At 34.1% G+C, this 12,678-nt stretch overlaps 1 protein-coding gene across 1 annotated transcript; it reads left to right on the top strand.

The window, feature by feature from the left end:
• Window positions 1-1,753: 1,753 nt before the first annotated feature.
• Window positions 1,754-4,437, top strand: LOC145011409 (Exostosin family protein). Its single transcript, XM_078970116.1, has 4 exons — window positions 1,754-2,584; window positions 3,057-3,353; window positions 3,436-3,531; window positions 3,650-4,437. The coding sequence occupies exons 1-4, from the start codon at window positions 2,072-2,074 to the stop codon at window positions 4,064-4,066; spliced, it is 1,323 nt and encodes a 440-aa protein (XP_078826242.1). The 5' UTR covers window positions 1,754-2,071; the 3' UTR covers window positions 4,067-4,437.
• Window positions 4,438-12,678: the final 8,241 nt, after the last annotated feature.

Below are 12,678 nucleotides of genomic sequence, written 5' to 3'. Positions count from 1 at the left end.
CTATTGCATAATTTGAACATCACAACCTCTCATACAATTTGATTGATTAGTATTTGTGTAATTTTTGACCAAAACAGGCGGTAAGGAGGGGGTGGGGGGCGCCGAGGGAGGAAGTGGTGGTGTCAATGATGCCGACGGTGGAGGCAGCGGCAGCGGTGATGATGACAAGCGATGATGGTAGCGGCGACAATTATGGCAGTAGTGGTGATGGCGACGTCGGTAATGGTGATGGTAGGTCGGTGATTGTGGTAGTGATGTTGGGTGTGTGTGTGTGTGTGTTTTTAGGGGGTTAGATAAGTGTGTGTGTGTTTGTACGTATGAGGGTTGGTGTTGGTGTGTATTTGTAGGGGGGGTATTTGTGGGTGTATGTATGGGTGTGTGTGTATGTGTGTTTGTAGGGGTGGGGGTAGGTGTGTGTGTGTGGGGGGGAGGGGTGTTTGTTGGTGTGTGTGTGTGTGTATGTATGTGTGTGTGTGTGTGGAGGTGGGGGTTGGGGTGTGTATGTCTGTGTTTGTGGGGGTGAGAGTGGGTGGTTATGGGTAGATAGGGGTGTGGTCGGTTAAGGGTGTTAAGGTGGGGGTAGGTAGAGGTGGGTGTGGGTGTGTGTTTATATTTTAGAAAATTTTGGAATTAGAAAAATATATACATTTTATAAAATGTATACAAACACGTATTATATTAAAAATTATTCAAGCAAGTTTTTATAAAAAAATGTAAACAAACAAGATTTTATAAAAAAAATATAGGTAAAATAGGTGTTTGTATACGTTTTTTTTTGTAAAATACATTTTTGTATACATTTTTTTTTTATAAAAACAGATTTGTATATATTATATACTTAATAAATATTTATTTTTATAACTAGATATTTCATATAAAAAAATTAAAAAAAAAGTTTTTATATAGAAAATATAAGATTTTTAAGTGAAAATACGTTTTTTTGTATAAATATGATTTTATAAAGAAAAAACATATTAGAAACAATTCTTTGAGAAAAAAATTTGTAAAAAAAATTAAAGTTAGAATGAATTCATAATAAAATTCTAAAACTTGGGTAAAAAGGGTAAAGTGTGGACCAAATTTGTAGCAAAATTTAAAATCTAAGCCAAAAGTGTAAATTTTGGATCAAATTTGTAATAAATTTTGAAATCTAGGCCAAAAATGTAATTTTTGAAAGTTGGATGACCTGTTGACCGGGTCAAAGGGTTAAATTGAATACGATTACCGGTATTTGGAACTTAATTGAATAAAAAAAATATAAGGACTAAATCGATTATGAGGCCAATATGTAAGGATTTTATTGCAGTTTTCCCTTTATATATTAGTAGAAAAAAGTATTATTTCATTAGTATTAATCTAAATTCATTTGATTTTCTTGTTATATTTATTATGCAAATTATAATATATGATATTTGAACTTCATTACGTTTTTTAAAGTTTATTATTTTTTTTAAACTCTTTAACTTACTAATTTAAAAAAAAAAGAGATAATTAAAATGAAGTTTGTAGTTTCAATTGATTTTAATTTTTTATATTTTACCAGGTACCCGTGAACCGAACCGTAATTTACTCGCTTTCATATGGTTCGATTTTTTTGTCAATACTGTTTGGTTTCGGTTAGTTCGCATGAGGTACCCGCACGTGATGACAGTTCACAATTTTACTACTATATATTAAATAGTTTTATAAAATAAGTCGTCACCAAAACATTTTATACAAGTACATAATAATCATAGAAACATAATGCTCGGGTTGCTTTTATCTATTTTGTGTTTTGTTTCTGGTATGCTTGTTAGTCTTGATAAATCTGATTGCTTTTGCACCAATAGACAACTCACATAGCAAGATCCTCTTCGTTAATGGCGGATCCGCACACCATTCAATAAACAGGAAAGCACCGTGACTCGTCAACACACCGCTCGAGTCTTCCCCTTTTCTCCACACGTTCCTTCTATGCGAAACCTTCTTTCCTTCAAACACACACACAAACTCTCTCACTTTTTGACTAAATCTACATAATTGGAGATGTATATATGCAAACGAAGAAACCTTTTGGATTTAAGCCACAAAAATGATTGGTAAATCAGTTGTGTCACTCGTCATCTTCTTAAGCATCATCTTCATTACGTACTTTATCACGATTGGAGGTTTAGGAGGAGGAATTGGAACTGTTGATCTTAGATCTCAATTCTCTTTCCTATCATCTACCAGAAATGACACTGTTATACCTTGCCGCACCGGGTCGCCGCTCAGAGTTTTCATGTATGATCTGCCGAAGAGGTTTAATGTTGCTATGTTGAGCAGGAAATTCGCCGGAGAAGATGATAATTCTCCGGTGACATCCAGGAATCTGCCGCCATGGCCGCGAAATTCGGGGTTAAAGCAACAGCATAGTGTAGAGTATTGGATGATGGCGTCGCTATTGTGTGAAAACTGTTTGAAGGCTGAAAGTAGTGAGGCGATTAGGGTTTCGGATCCGGAGGCAGCGGACGTGTTCTTCGTACCTTTTTTTTCTTCATTGAGTTTCAATACGCACGGGAAGAACATGACGGATCCTGATACTGAGATTGACAGGCAATTGCAGGTAAGAATCAATCGATATACTTAATCAAATAGCTGTAGTTGTTTGTCACTGTTTGATTGTGAGCTAAAATTTAAGCTCATTATGATATGATCTACGCCTCCCTTACTCAAAACAGCTGTATATTTGATTATGAATATCATACGCAGTGTATTTCAACTTCGATTTCATAATGATTTGATTTCTTGTAGATGAAAACTTCAAATGAATTGAAGAATGTTGTGATTTACTTTGAATTTGAAAAGTACTTGATTTCATCTCAAAAAATGTTTCTCTTTTACTGAAACAGATCAAATAATGGTAGATCATTTCTGATCTTCCATTTTCAACACTGTAATTCTTAGCTTTAGGTCTTGCTGAAGCAGATTAATTAATTAATGATTGAATCCCATTCAGTAGAGTTTGTACAACTGAATCCCCAAAACTTTTTACTCATCAAGGAGCTGAACATGATGCTTATAAATTGTGATTACAGGTTGACATCCTTAAGTTCTTAAGACAATCTACTTATTGGCAAAGAACAGGTGGAAGAGACCATGTAATCCCAATGCATCACCCCAATGCTTTCAGGTTTCTCCGTGAAGAGGTGAATGCATCCATTCTTATAGTTGCAGATTTTGGGAGGTACTCTAGAGTCATGTCCAATCTGCGAAAAGACGTTGTTGCCCCTTATATGCATGTTATGGAGTCTTTCTTGGATGATAATGTTCCAGATCCTTACAATTCACGTACCACCCTTCTTTTCTTTCGTGGGAGAACAGTGAGAAAATCTGTATGTAATCAACAAACTTTAACAAATTTCTTTCTTTTTCAAGAAATAAAGTAAATTAAATAGTCAATAATGTGATGTGCAGGAAGGTATTGTACGTGCTAAGTTGGAAAAGATATTAAATGGTTACAAGGATGTTCACTATGAAGCCAGCTATGCTACAGGAGAAAGTATCAAAGCTGTAAGTTCCTTTAATATCAATATAAGTTCATAATGATTATATAATAATTTTATTGGTTTTTAATTTTATCATTTTTAAACAATGTACAAGATTGTCTAATTGATTTTTGATGCACCAGTCATCTCAAGGGATGAGGTCATCGAAATTTTGTCTAAATCCAGCTGGCGACACTCCTTCCTCAAACCGACTATTTGATGCTATCGTAAGCCATTGTGTCCCAGTGATTGTGAGTGACCAAATCGAGCTACCATTTGAGGACGAATTAGATTACAATAAATTTTCAATTTTTTTCTCTGTGGAAGAGGCATTAGTTCCCGGATACATGGTCCAACAACTCCGCAAAATCCCAAAAGAAAAATGGCTTCAAATGTGGAAAATACTAAAAGAAATCACACATCATTATGAATATCAATACCCTCCAAAAAAAGATGACGCGGTTAATATGATATGGAGACAAGTACGGCATAAAGTTCCGGAGGAAAGACTTGCGGTACATAGAACTCAAAGATTAAAAGTACCCGATTGGTGGCGATGAACACCTGTGTTTAGTCGGGTGAGATTGAATTCTCACCCGACTGTTACCAAGTCACAGTGTAAACGGATAAGTTCTGTCTGTTTACACTTTGACGATGGTAAGGAGGGGAAAATCCATCAGAGGGGTCTCACGTGTTTATGTTTTGGGGGTTACTTCCTTGCTCTGCTCTGTGGATATTGTGATTTACTTCCCTCGTATTGGTTGTGACCGATATAAGAGTATACCATTTTTTTACATTAACTTTAAAAAGATTTTTGTATAATTCATTGTTATTCGAGGAATTATAGTTGTGTTGCATTCCCTTGATGGGAAAAAATATACTTGGTTTTTTTGGTTGGTTAAATATTTGCTAGATGGTTGATTAAGCTGAATCATTAACCCAAGCACAATTATTTGTTCGAAGTATATATGATAAAATGAGAGGTTTTGAGTTCGATTTTATAACTTTGACAATTCTTGTTTTAGATCACGTCCAATTTATCTTAAAATATTTTGCTTAGATCGAGTATAATAAGTTCTATATTATTATGCAAAATAAATCTTGATGTTTTTTTTTTGTTATTTGTTATATATATATATATATATATATATATATATATATATATATATATATATATATATATATATATATATATATACCTACCTGGGCACACCTTTAAATTTATAAAAAAAATTCATTAATGTTTTTGTTTTTGAAGAAATAATTCACTTTCGGTAGTGTTTGAATGCTCAACCTTCTGCATAATTCAAAATTGTGTTTTTATAATTAAAAAGAAAGGTGAATGAAGACATCTCTTTTTTGGTCGGTCTCGGCTCATAATTTCCTCTCCACTTTCCTTGGTAAGACTATGGGGTATGGGAGGATTCCCATGCGTGAAATGCTGATGTTGCATACATGTCCGCTAGTGAACACTATCCTATGGTTTAGTAGGTGTGATGTAGAGTGGAGCTTGCTATGCTATGCTTAAGGGTACATCTTTTATAGGGCCACCGGTTGTACCGCCTGAATATTGGGTTAGAAGTGGGCTATACAGGCTTATTTTTAGTAATATAGGCCCAACAATGTGAAAATTGGGTTGTCATGTTTAGCTTGCCAAGTGTTTGAAGTCTCGCCAATTGTCCGGATTCTGGTCCATGAGAAACAATCATGCCAAATACCACCATAACACCGCTGTCCACCCTCCACAAGCCCACCAAAAATCTAGAATCACAGAACAAAATTAGGTATGCTCGGCTTTTCTTTCTCGTCTTTGTTTCGGTCTTCTTACTTTTCTAATTTTGCTGGAACTGGATTTAGTGGAATCAACAACCAGTCTATTGAGTATTGAGACTCACGTATTGAAATTTTGTATACAACTAATTATGATTTGACACAAACAGTTAAATGAATTTTTGGGTAAATTTGCTAGTGTTTTGTCTAGAATGGGTTGATTGATGAGTAATATGAATTGTTCTTCCATTTGCTTGTTGGAATTTGGGAATCAACTAATTAGGATTTCAAATACTGTTAAATGTTTCTTTTATTTTTTATTTTTTATTTTATAGATATTCGTTAATGTTTTCTCTAGATTGAGCTGATAAGTGATCAGTATCACATCTGTTTATCTAATATTTGATTTTTATTTTCCTTAATCTTATTTAAGTTGGAGGATTGATTTTGAATGAACAGTTCCTCCATTTTGATTTTTATAGATACAATTAATGGGAAAGATGAAACACATTCATTTTTTTTCAAAAGAAATGTTGATTTTTATAGATAGATTCATTATTTTTATGTGTATGAACGATAATTTTAGATTTTTTGGTGTTTTTTTTTGGGCTTTCTATGTCTAAAAACATTAATTTTAGTTTCTAATACCCCCATTCCCCCTCAAATAATATTAATATTAATATTAATATTAATACTATATGTTCAAGCACTGTCCTGGCTACGACTAATTACGCCCAATAGAATTCATTCCTTCCAAAGGGTGAAAAAGCTAGCAAATGAATACATGTGTTTGTATATTAAAAAAAAGAAAAAGATAAAATAAGATAGATTAAAACGTAAATGATCAAACATGTTAGTTTTCTCAATGGATGAATAGTTAACGAAATTTACCTGATACATTGAGGTTGAGTCCCAGTCCTGATACTTAGAGTCTGTGGTGGCTTGAGAAAGGTCAACGTCAAACATATTAATGTTGTCTCATGGTGCTTCATCATGAGATTCGATGATTTAAGCTATGAGACACTTATCTTTTGAAAACTATCATTTGAAAGCCCTTCTCTGTCAGAGGCGAAGGCGGAGGATATGATAATCATCATCTCTTGTGCGGTTGAGCAATTCTGACCCAAACGATAAACATGATATGGAAGAGACTTTCCAATATCAATCCTCGCCTTCATGCCGAGATTTAGAACTCTTCTATCTTCCTTGTTGAATCCCGACACATATTTTTGCTTTAGTTCACTACCGGATGTATTGTTATTGGAGAATCGATGCATAGAGACGATGAGAATCTTGTTGATAATATCAAAGACGTCATATTCAATGATCTCAAGAACACCCATTGCCTTCGTTTTCCAACCAACAAAGTTGAGTTCATCGAAAGGAGGAATCTTGTTGAGATTGGATGAATTGGGATCATAGGAGGTCGACATGATAACTTGAATGTGTCGTAAACCCGCTATGATACCAATTGAAGGTTTTTATCGATTAGATACACCCAAGTATGAATAACAAAGAACAAACAAACTAAATAGGGATCAAACAGAAAAACTAAAAAACACAGGTAATTACAAATATGCTTTCACTAAGAAAGTATGTTCTAACCAAGAGAATGAGGTCACGAAGAAGGTCACTAAGACGTATATTAGGGTTTCCACTTAATGTTGATTATCATAAGGTGTGACCTTACATAGTTTTATATCTTGTAATACTTTTATCATTCTTCTTTTGAAACATTCCTATTCTTTTATATATTGTTTTCCAAGGATAAACTACTCTATTAGTCTTAATCCTAAAACTTTTTTTTATTCGTGTGTGTATGCTCTTTTATGTGTATGCATGTATGTATGTATGTATATATATATATATATATATATATATATATATATATATATATATACACACACACACACACACACAAATACATACATACACATATTTATCCTTTTTTCTTATCCTTTCATAATATGACTACTTTCATGACATTCCTCTTTAGGTAATTTACTTTATTAAGGTTGGCGAACAATATTACAATGAGTTCCTATAATCGAGATATATGACTTGATATTTCCCTGCCACAATACTTCATCAGGTATAAAAAAAAAGACTACAAAGTTATGTATATCAGGATTGTAGATAGCAACCGCAGGTGGGAGTATCACTCCCATATAGATCTATAAATACCTTTAATACTCACTTAAGATTAACGATTATAGGCTCACAGTTAGCTTAATTTAATCAAGCTAAAGGATGAATATTAAGTCTCATTTAACAACTTGTTTTGATAAACCTTTATAATATGATTATTTGTCTTTATTATTTATTCCTTTAGTTTTCCCTCTAGCATAATTTCTTTACATAATTATACATATATACTAAACCATATTTATAATAATTATTGTTAGTATTGATATTCCTTGGTAGGATATTAGGGTAGAGTACAATTAAGTACATTGCATATCCTTAAGTTTTCCTTTAATATAGTTTTACTCCATAGTTATTCTGATATATATATATATATATATATATATATATATATATATATATATATATATATATATATATATATATATATATATATATATATATATATATATATATAAATTATACTTGTATTGTTATTCATTGTTAGGATATTAGGTGTGACAACTGTCAAAATTCGAGACAATTCTAAATTTGAATAAACTTAATTGCACGTATAGGCATGACACATACTAGACTTAGTAACTAGAAGCTAAGTTATAACCTACTAGAAACTTGGAAACAAGTAGAATCGAAGGATAGTTTACTTAGATTTCACATTGATATGTGAATTCTATAACTAATTTAACCGTAACAACTATCCAAATTCAGGTCATTCCTTGACTCGAGCACTTTTGTACGTTCATATAGTAACATCATACATTTGACCTAGTAGTATAAATTAGGTCAGAAGCTTGTAGGAACTTAAGTCAAAATTGAAAACTAGGACTAGTATACTTGATTCTTCAATTTCACTTACATAGAAGGCCAATAAACCGAACAAAAACAAAGCCCCAACATTTTTATAACTATAAAAGATTTATAATACCATGAAATAATTTAAAGTCTCAAAAATTCAATTTATTTTGATATCCAAGGATTTATTAAATCCCAAAACCCTAAAAAGTCCTAAAAACTTAAATTTATGAAGTTTTACATTTAAAATCCCATAGAAATGTTTATAAACTCTATATTATCAAATTAAAATAATCACGTTGTGAAATATAATCAAGGAAATTATAGTTTAATGTACCATGTATCCTTAATTTATAAGTGAAAAATAAAGGATTTTATAAAACAATGTAAGGCTTAAGCATATTTTATAAAAACTTTAGAATTTTATAAAAATTTGAGGGAAATGATTTGAATGGGATTTATGAGAGAGAAATACTCTCTCCTCCTCCCAAAAATTAGACCCATCTCCCAAATAAAGCTCTTCCCAACAATCCTAATGTCACACCCCAAACCAAGGATGACGGAAACGTTCGAGGGTGGAGGATTTCATGTAGAGTATCACAACAACGAGTATAATACTGCTCAAAGTAAATACAACCATCACAAATATAATTGAAAAAGTTACATCAAAGTATACACATGATTCACATCAATTACATTATGATACAAAATGAACTGTTTGACGAATTATCGTCCCATCCTCAAAACGTTGTTGATTTCCTGTTTCACTGAATTCCTGAGAATACAAGTAGTTTTGAAAAAGTGTCAACACAAAGGTTGGTGAGTTCATAAGAGATTTCGTTAGAGCAGTAAACTATTTTCTTTGTAAACGCGTTAGAATATGTATCCAGAAAATCCGATATTTTCTTTAAAATCTGTGAAATGTAGTCATATAACCGAAGACCAAAATGTATAAGTAACCTCTCTTACTGATAGAAAATGATATGTGTTTAAATTGACATAAATGCGCTTGAATTAAATGAAATTCCCGTAATTTCTTATGTTTGTTAATACTTTATGTATATGTAGTCCTAAATCCCAGGACCGAGAAATAACAAGTATTGGCCATACTTAGAGATATAAATGTGGTTTCAAATGATGTGTAGTCATAAGTACCAAAACCGAAAGTGTACAGTATTATCTGTAGTTATTCACATAAAAAGTGATTTTAAATCGACATAAAACCCATTTAGGTTTTATAAAAATCCCGTAAACTTTATGTATTGTTATCTCCCTATGTGAGTTGCTATAATCATACTATGACTGAATGAACCTGCCACGACGTTTCTCAGGCATCGTGAAACTGAAATGATATTTGTCACCCGTAGACCTGCAGGTCCCATTGTAGCTAGCAGCAAGGTGTGGGGTGTCAAACCCAATATAGATCTATACACAACTATCATGTTCTCCCTCCAGGAGACTATGATTATAACCACCAGGAATTAGATCCCGCACTCGGACATACGGAAAGAGATTGTCTCACAATTTTGGGTTAACAAGTTTACGTGTGGTGTGCTTGAGTGCGAAACCTTTTTGTATGAATGTACCCTTTTTGTAGGAGTGTGTTATGTGATGTATCATAAACTATACCTATTATAGTTTATCCAAAACGTTTGTAATATATAAGAACTCTTTTATGAAAATGCATTAGTGTTATGAATCCATTAAACTATGCTTATTATTATAGCTTAATATACGTGTTCTAAATGAATGAATAATCTTATCATGAATGACTAGGTTTCAGTTTATGATGATAAACTAACAAGGAAACACATTCAATAATTAGAACTTATGATTATACGCTTTGCTCAACATAATACAAAGTGTTACGAAATTTATATGTTGTTAACTAAATTTAACCTTTCTGCGTTGTTTTAGAAAAGTCATAGAAAAATCATAAGAAGTCTAAAACTAAATCCGTCAATTCTGAGAGTTCCCAAAATGTGTCTAGTTTACTCATAATTTTTATCATGATTTTTAATGACCTACAACTTGGGTGAAAAAGTCAATAATCACAGACTGGTCCGAATTGGTGTTTGAAATGATAGGCAGTTTTGTAAAAATCACCATAAATTATAGAAAAATCGTATGGAGATGTTCAAGTAGTAATTTTAAAGCTAAGAACTTGAGCTACTTGCACCTCGTACATTTTTGAAAACAAAAATGTTTAAGTTGCCCAAAACAGTCCGTGAATGGAGTTGAACTTTTCTGATGAAGGCTGTTAGAAAAGTTTATTTATGTTCTTGGTGTTTTAACTTGTATTCCCCCCATGAAAACTTGAGAAAACATGAAAAGGTAGGGGTATGAACTCACCTTGAGTGATTTTAGTGGATGAATGTTGGATTAGGGAAGTGTTCAACTCAAGAACAATTGAAGATGCCTTGAAGATTTTCGAGAATCTAACACCAAAATGATGTAATTTGTGTAAGCAATCTATGATTGGAGTAGAAGGAAGTGAAATAATCATAGAGAGGATGAATTATACTTACCAAGAGTGTGAGAAAGCTTGATAATCAGCCTTGAATCTCGAATTTTATAGAGAAAGTTTGAGAGAAAAGTGAAGTTGGATCCTTGGTGAAATGAGAGCAAATGAGAGAAGTGAGGAGAGAGGATGGATGTTCCATCTCTTAGAACGTGGGAAATGGCTGGAAATTATGAGAAAAGACTTATGAAGTGACTAGGGATGGGCTGATGGTGAATAGTGACATGTAGTGGGTATGGGAGTGGTTGCTTGTGTCATAAGGTAAAGCAAAGTCAACACTCCACCTTAATTATTCATCCACTAGATTTTATTATTTAAATAAGGGTTTTCATGAAAATATGATTAAATTATGAATATTTAGGGGTTATTATGTTAAAATATGATTTTTGGAGAAAATCCTGCGTTAAAATCACAAAAAACGGGCTCAAAATGTGAAAAAATATTGAAAATGGGCCAAAAATGTCAAAATTCCGAAGTCTGGCTGGAGGTTCGGCCTTCTGGTGCTTGGAACCGAGAGGAGAACATAAAGACCGAGAGAGGGAAGGGCACCGAGAGTAGAGAAAGAAGGACCGAGAGAGGAAGCAGGGACCGAGAGAGGAAGCAGAAGACCGAGAGGAGAGACCGAGAGTGCGAAGAAGGAGGAACCGAGAGGAGAGACTCGGTCTTCGCGAGTTTCGGCCCGAGAGGCTTCTCTTCTCAGTTTCGGCCCGAGAGGCTTCTCTTCTCAGTTTCGGCCCGAGAGGCTTCTCTTCCCAGGTTCGGCTACTGAGTCTCGGCTGCTTAGGGTTTCGGTCTTAAGAGGAGTTTCGGTCCCTAAGAAGACTTTCGGCCCTAAGAGGGGTTTCGGGCCCTTAAGCCTATTTTACTTGATTTTACCCTGTTTCAAGCCGTTTTTGACCCTGTTAAGGGTCGTAATGACCCGAATGACTCCAAAAAGTTACAGAAATTTTTGAGAGAGATTTGGGAGAGATTTCTCGTACAAAGAGAGATTTGGGAGAGATTTCACATTCTTGGAGAGATTTCTCATACAAAGAGAGTTTTGGGGGAGATTTCACATATTTAGAGAGATTTGGGAGAGATTTGACATACATGGAGAGATTTCTCACACAAAGAGAGTTTTGGGAGAGATTTCACATACTTAGAGAGATTTGGGAGAGAGTTGACATTCTTGGAGAGATTTCTCATACAGAGAGAGATTTGGGAGAGATTCTAAATAGAGAGAGATAGAGTGAAAACGATTGAGAGAGGTTTCGTGTGTGGCATTTGTGAGTGTCCGGCTTCGCCACGCAAGGTCCGTAAACCCTGTTAAGCCTTGTTTAAGGATCTTACACACTCCTGATGAGTATGCAACATTGTTTTATCGGGTTGGCTCGCCACGTACCACAGTTTTAGGTTAAGGAGATCTAGATGTTTGCACTTTTTGATTTATGATCTCTCATTAGAATAGCAAGTTGTTTAGTATTTACCTAACATAAACTTTAGTACCCATGGGCAAAATGAGTCGAACGGTTTGACTTGTTGACTTCGATTGACTTTGACTTGACCGGAACTTGATGGCTGTCACATCATCCCCCCGTTAGAGGAAATTTCGTCCTGAAATTTGAATTTAGGCAGGAAGTAGGCATGAATAATTGAACCATGAGGTGGGGATACTTCCTAATCGACTGATTCTCGTGCTCCCAAGTGACTCTAGGTCCTTGGTTAGTATTCCAGTGAACTTTCACTAATGGGAAGCGGCGTTGTTTCATCCGCTTGACCTCGATCCATGGTCACTATGGTTCTTCCAAGAAGATGAGGCTCTTGTGGAACTCAATCTCGTCGAGGGGAATTGCAAGAGTCTCGTCGGATAGCTACTTTTGTGAGTTTGGGACGTGTCGGGTAAAGTGTACTTTATCAAGCTTGTGGGAGTAGATTGAAGTAGCGAGTTACAGGGCTGATTCTGAC

Source organism: Lactuca saligna, chromosome 8 (assembly GCF_052625555.1).
Source record: "Lactuca saligna cultivar CGN05327 chromosome 8, ASM5262555v1, whole genome shotgun sequence".
NCBI classification, from domain to species: Eukaryota; Viridiplantae; Streptophyta; class Magnoliopsida; order Asterales; family Asteraceae; genus Lactuca; species Lactuca saligna.
This window is presented reverse-complemented; position numbering and strand designations above follow the sequence as displayed.

What these genes read in the sequence shown, in the direction of transcription:
- LOC145011409 (XM_078970116.1), top strand. Translation starts at nt 2,072, where the DNA reads ATGATTGGTAAATCAGTTGTGTCACTCGTCATCTTCTTAAGCATCATC. An exon ending in GGAGAACAGTGAGAAAATCT is followed by an intron (nt 3,354 to 3,435) that starts GTATGTAATCAA and finishes TGTGATGTGCAG; the next exon opens with GAAGGTATTGTACGTGCTAA. An exon ending in CAGGAGAAAGTATCAAAGCT is followed by an intron (nt 3,532 to 3,649) that starts GTAAGTTCCTTT and finishes TTGATGCACCAG; the next exon opens with TCATCTCAAGGGATGAGGTC.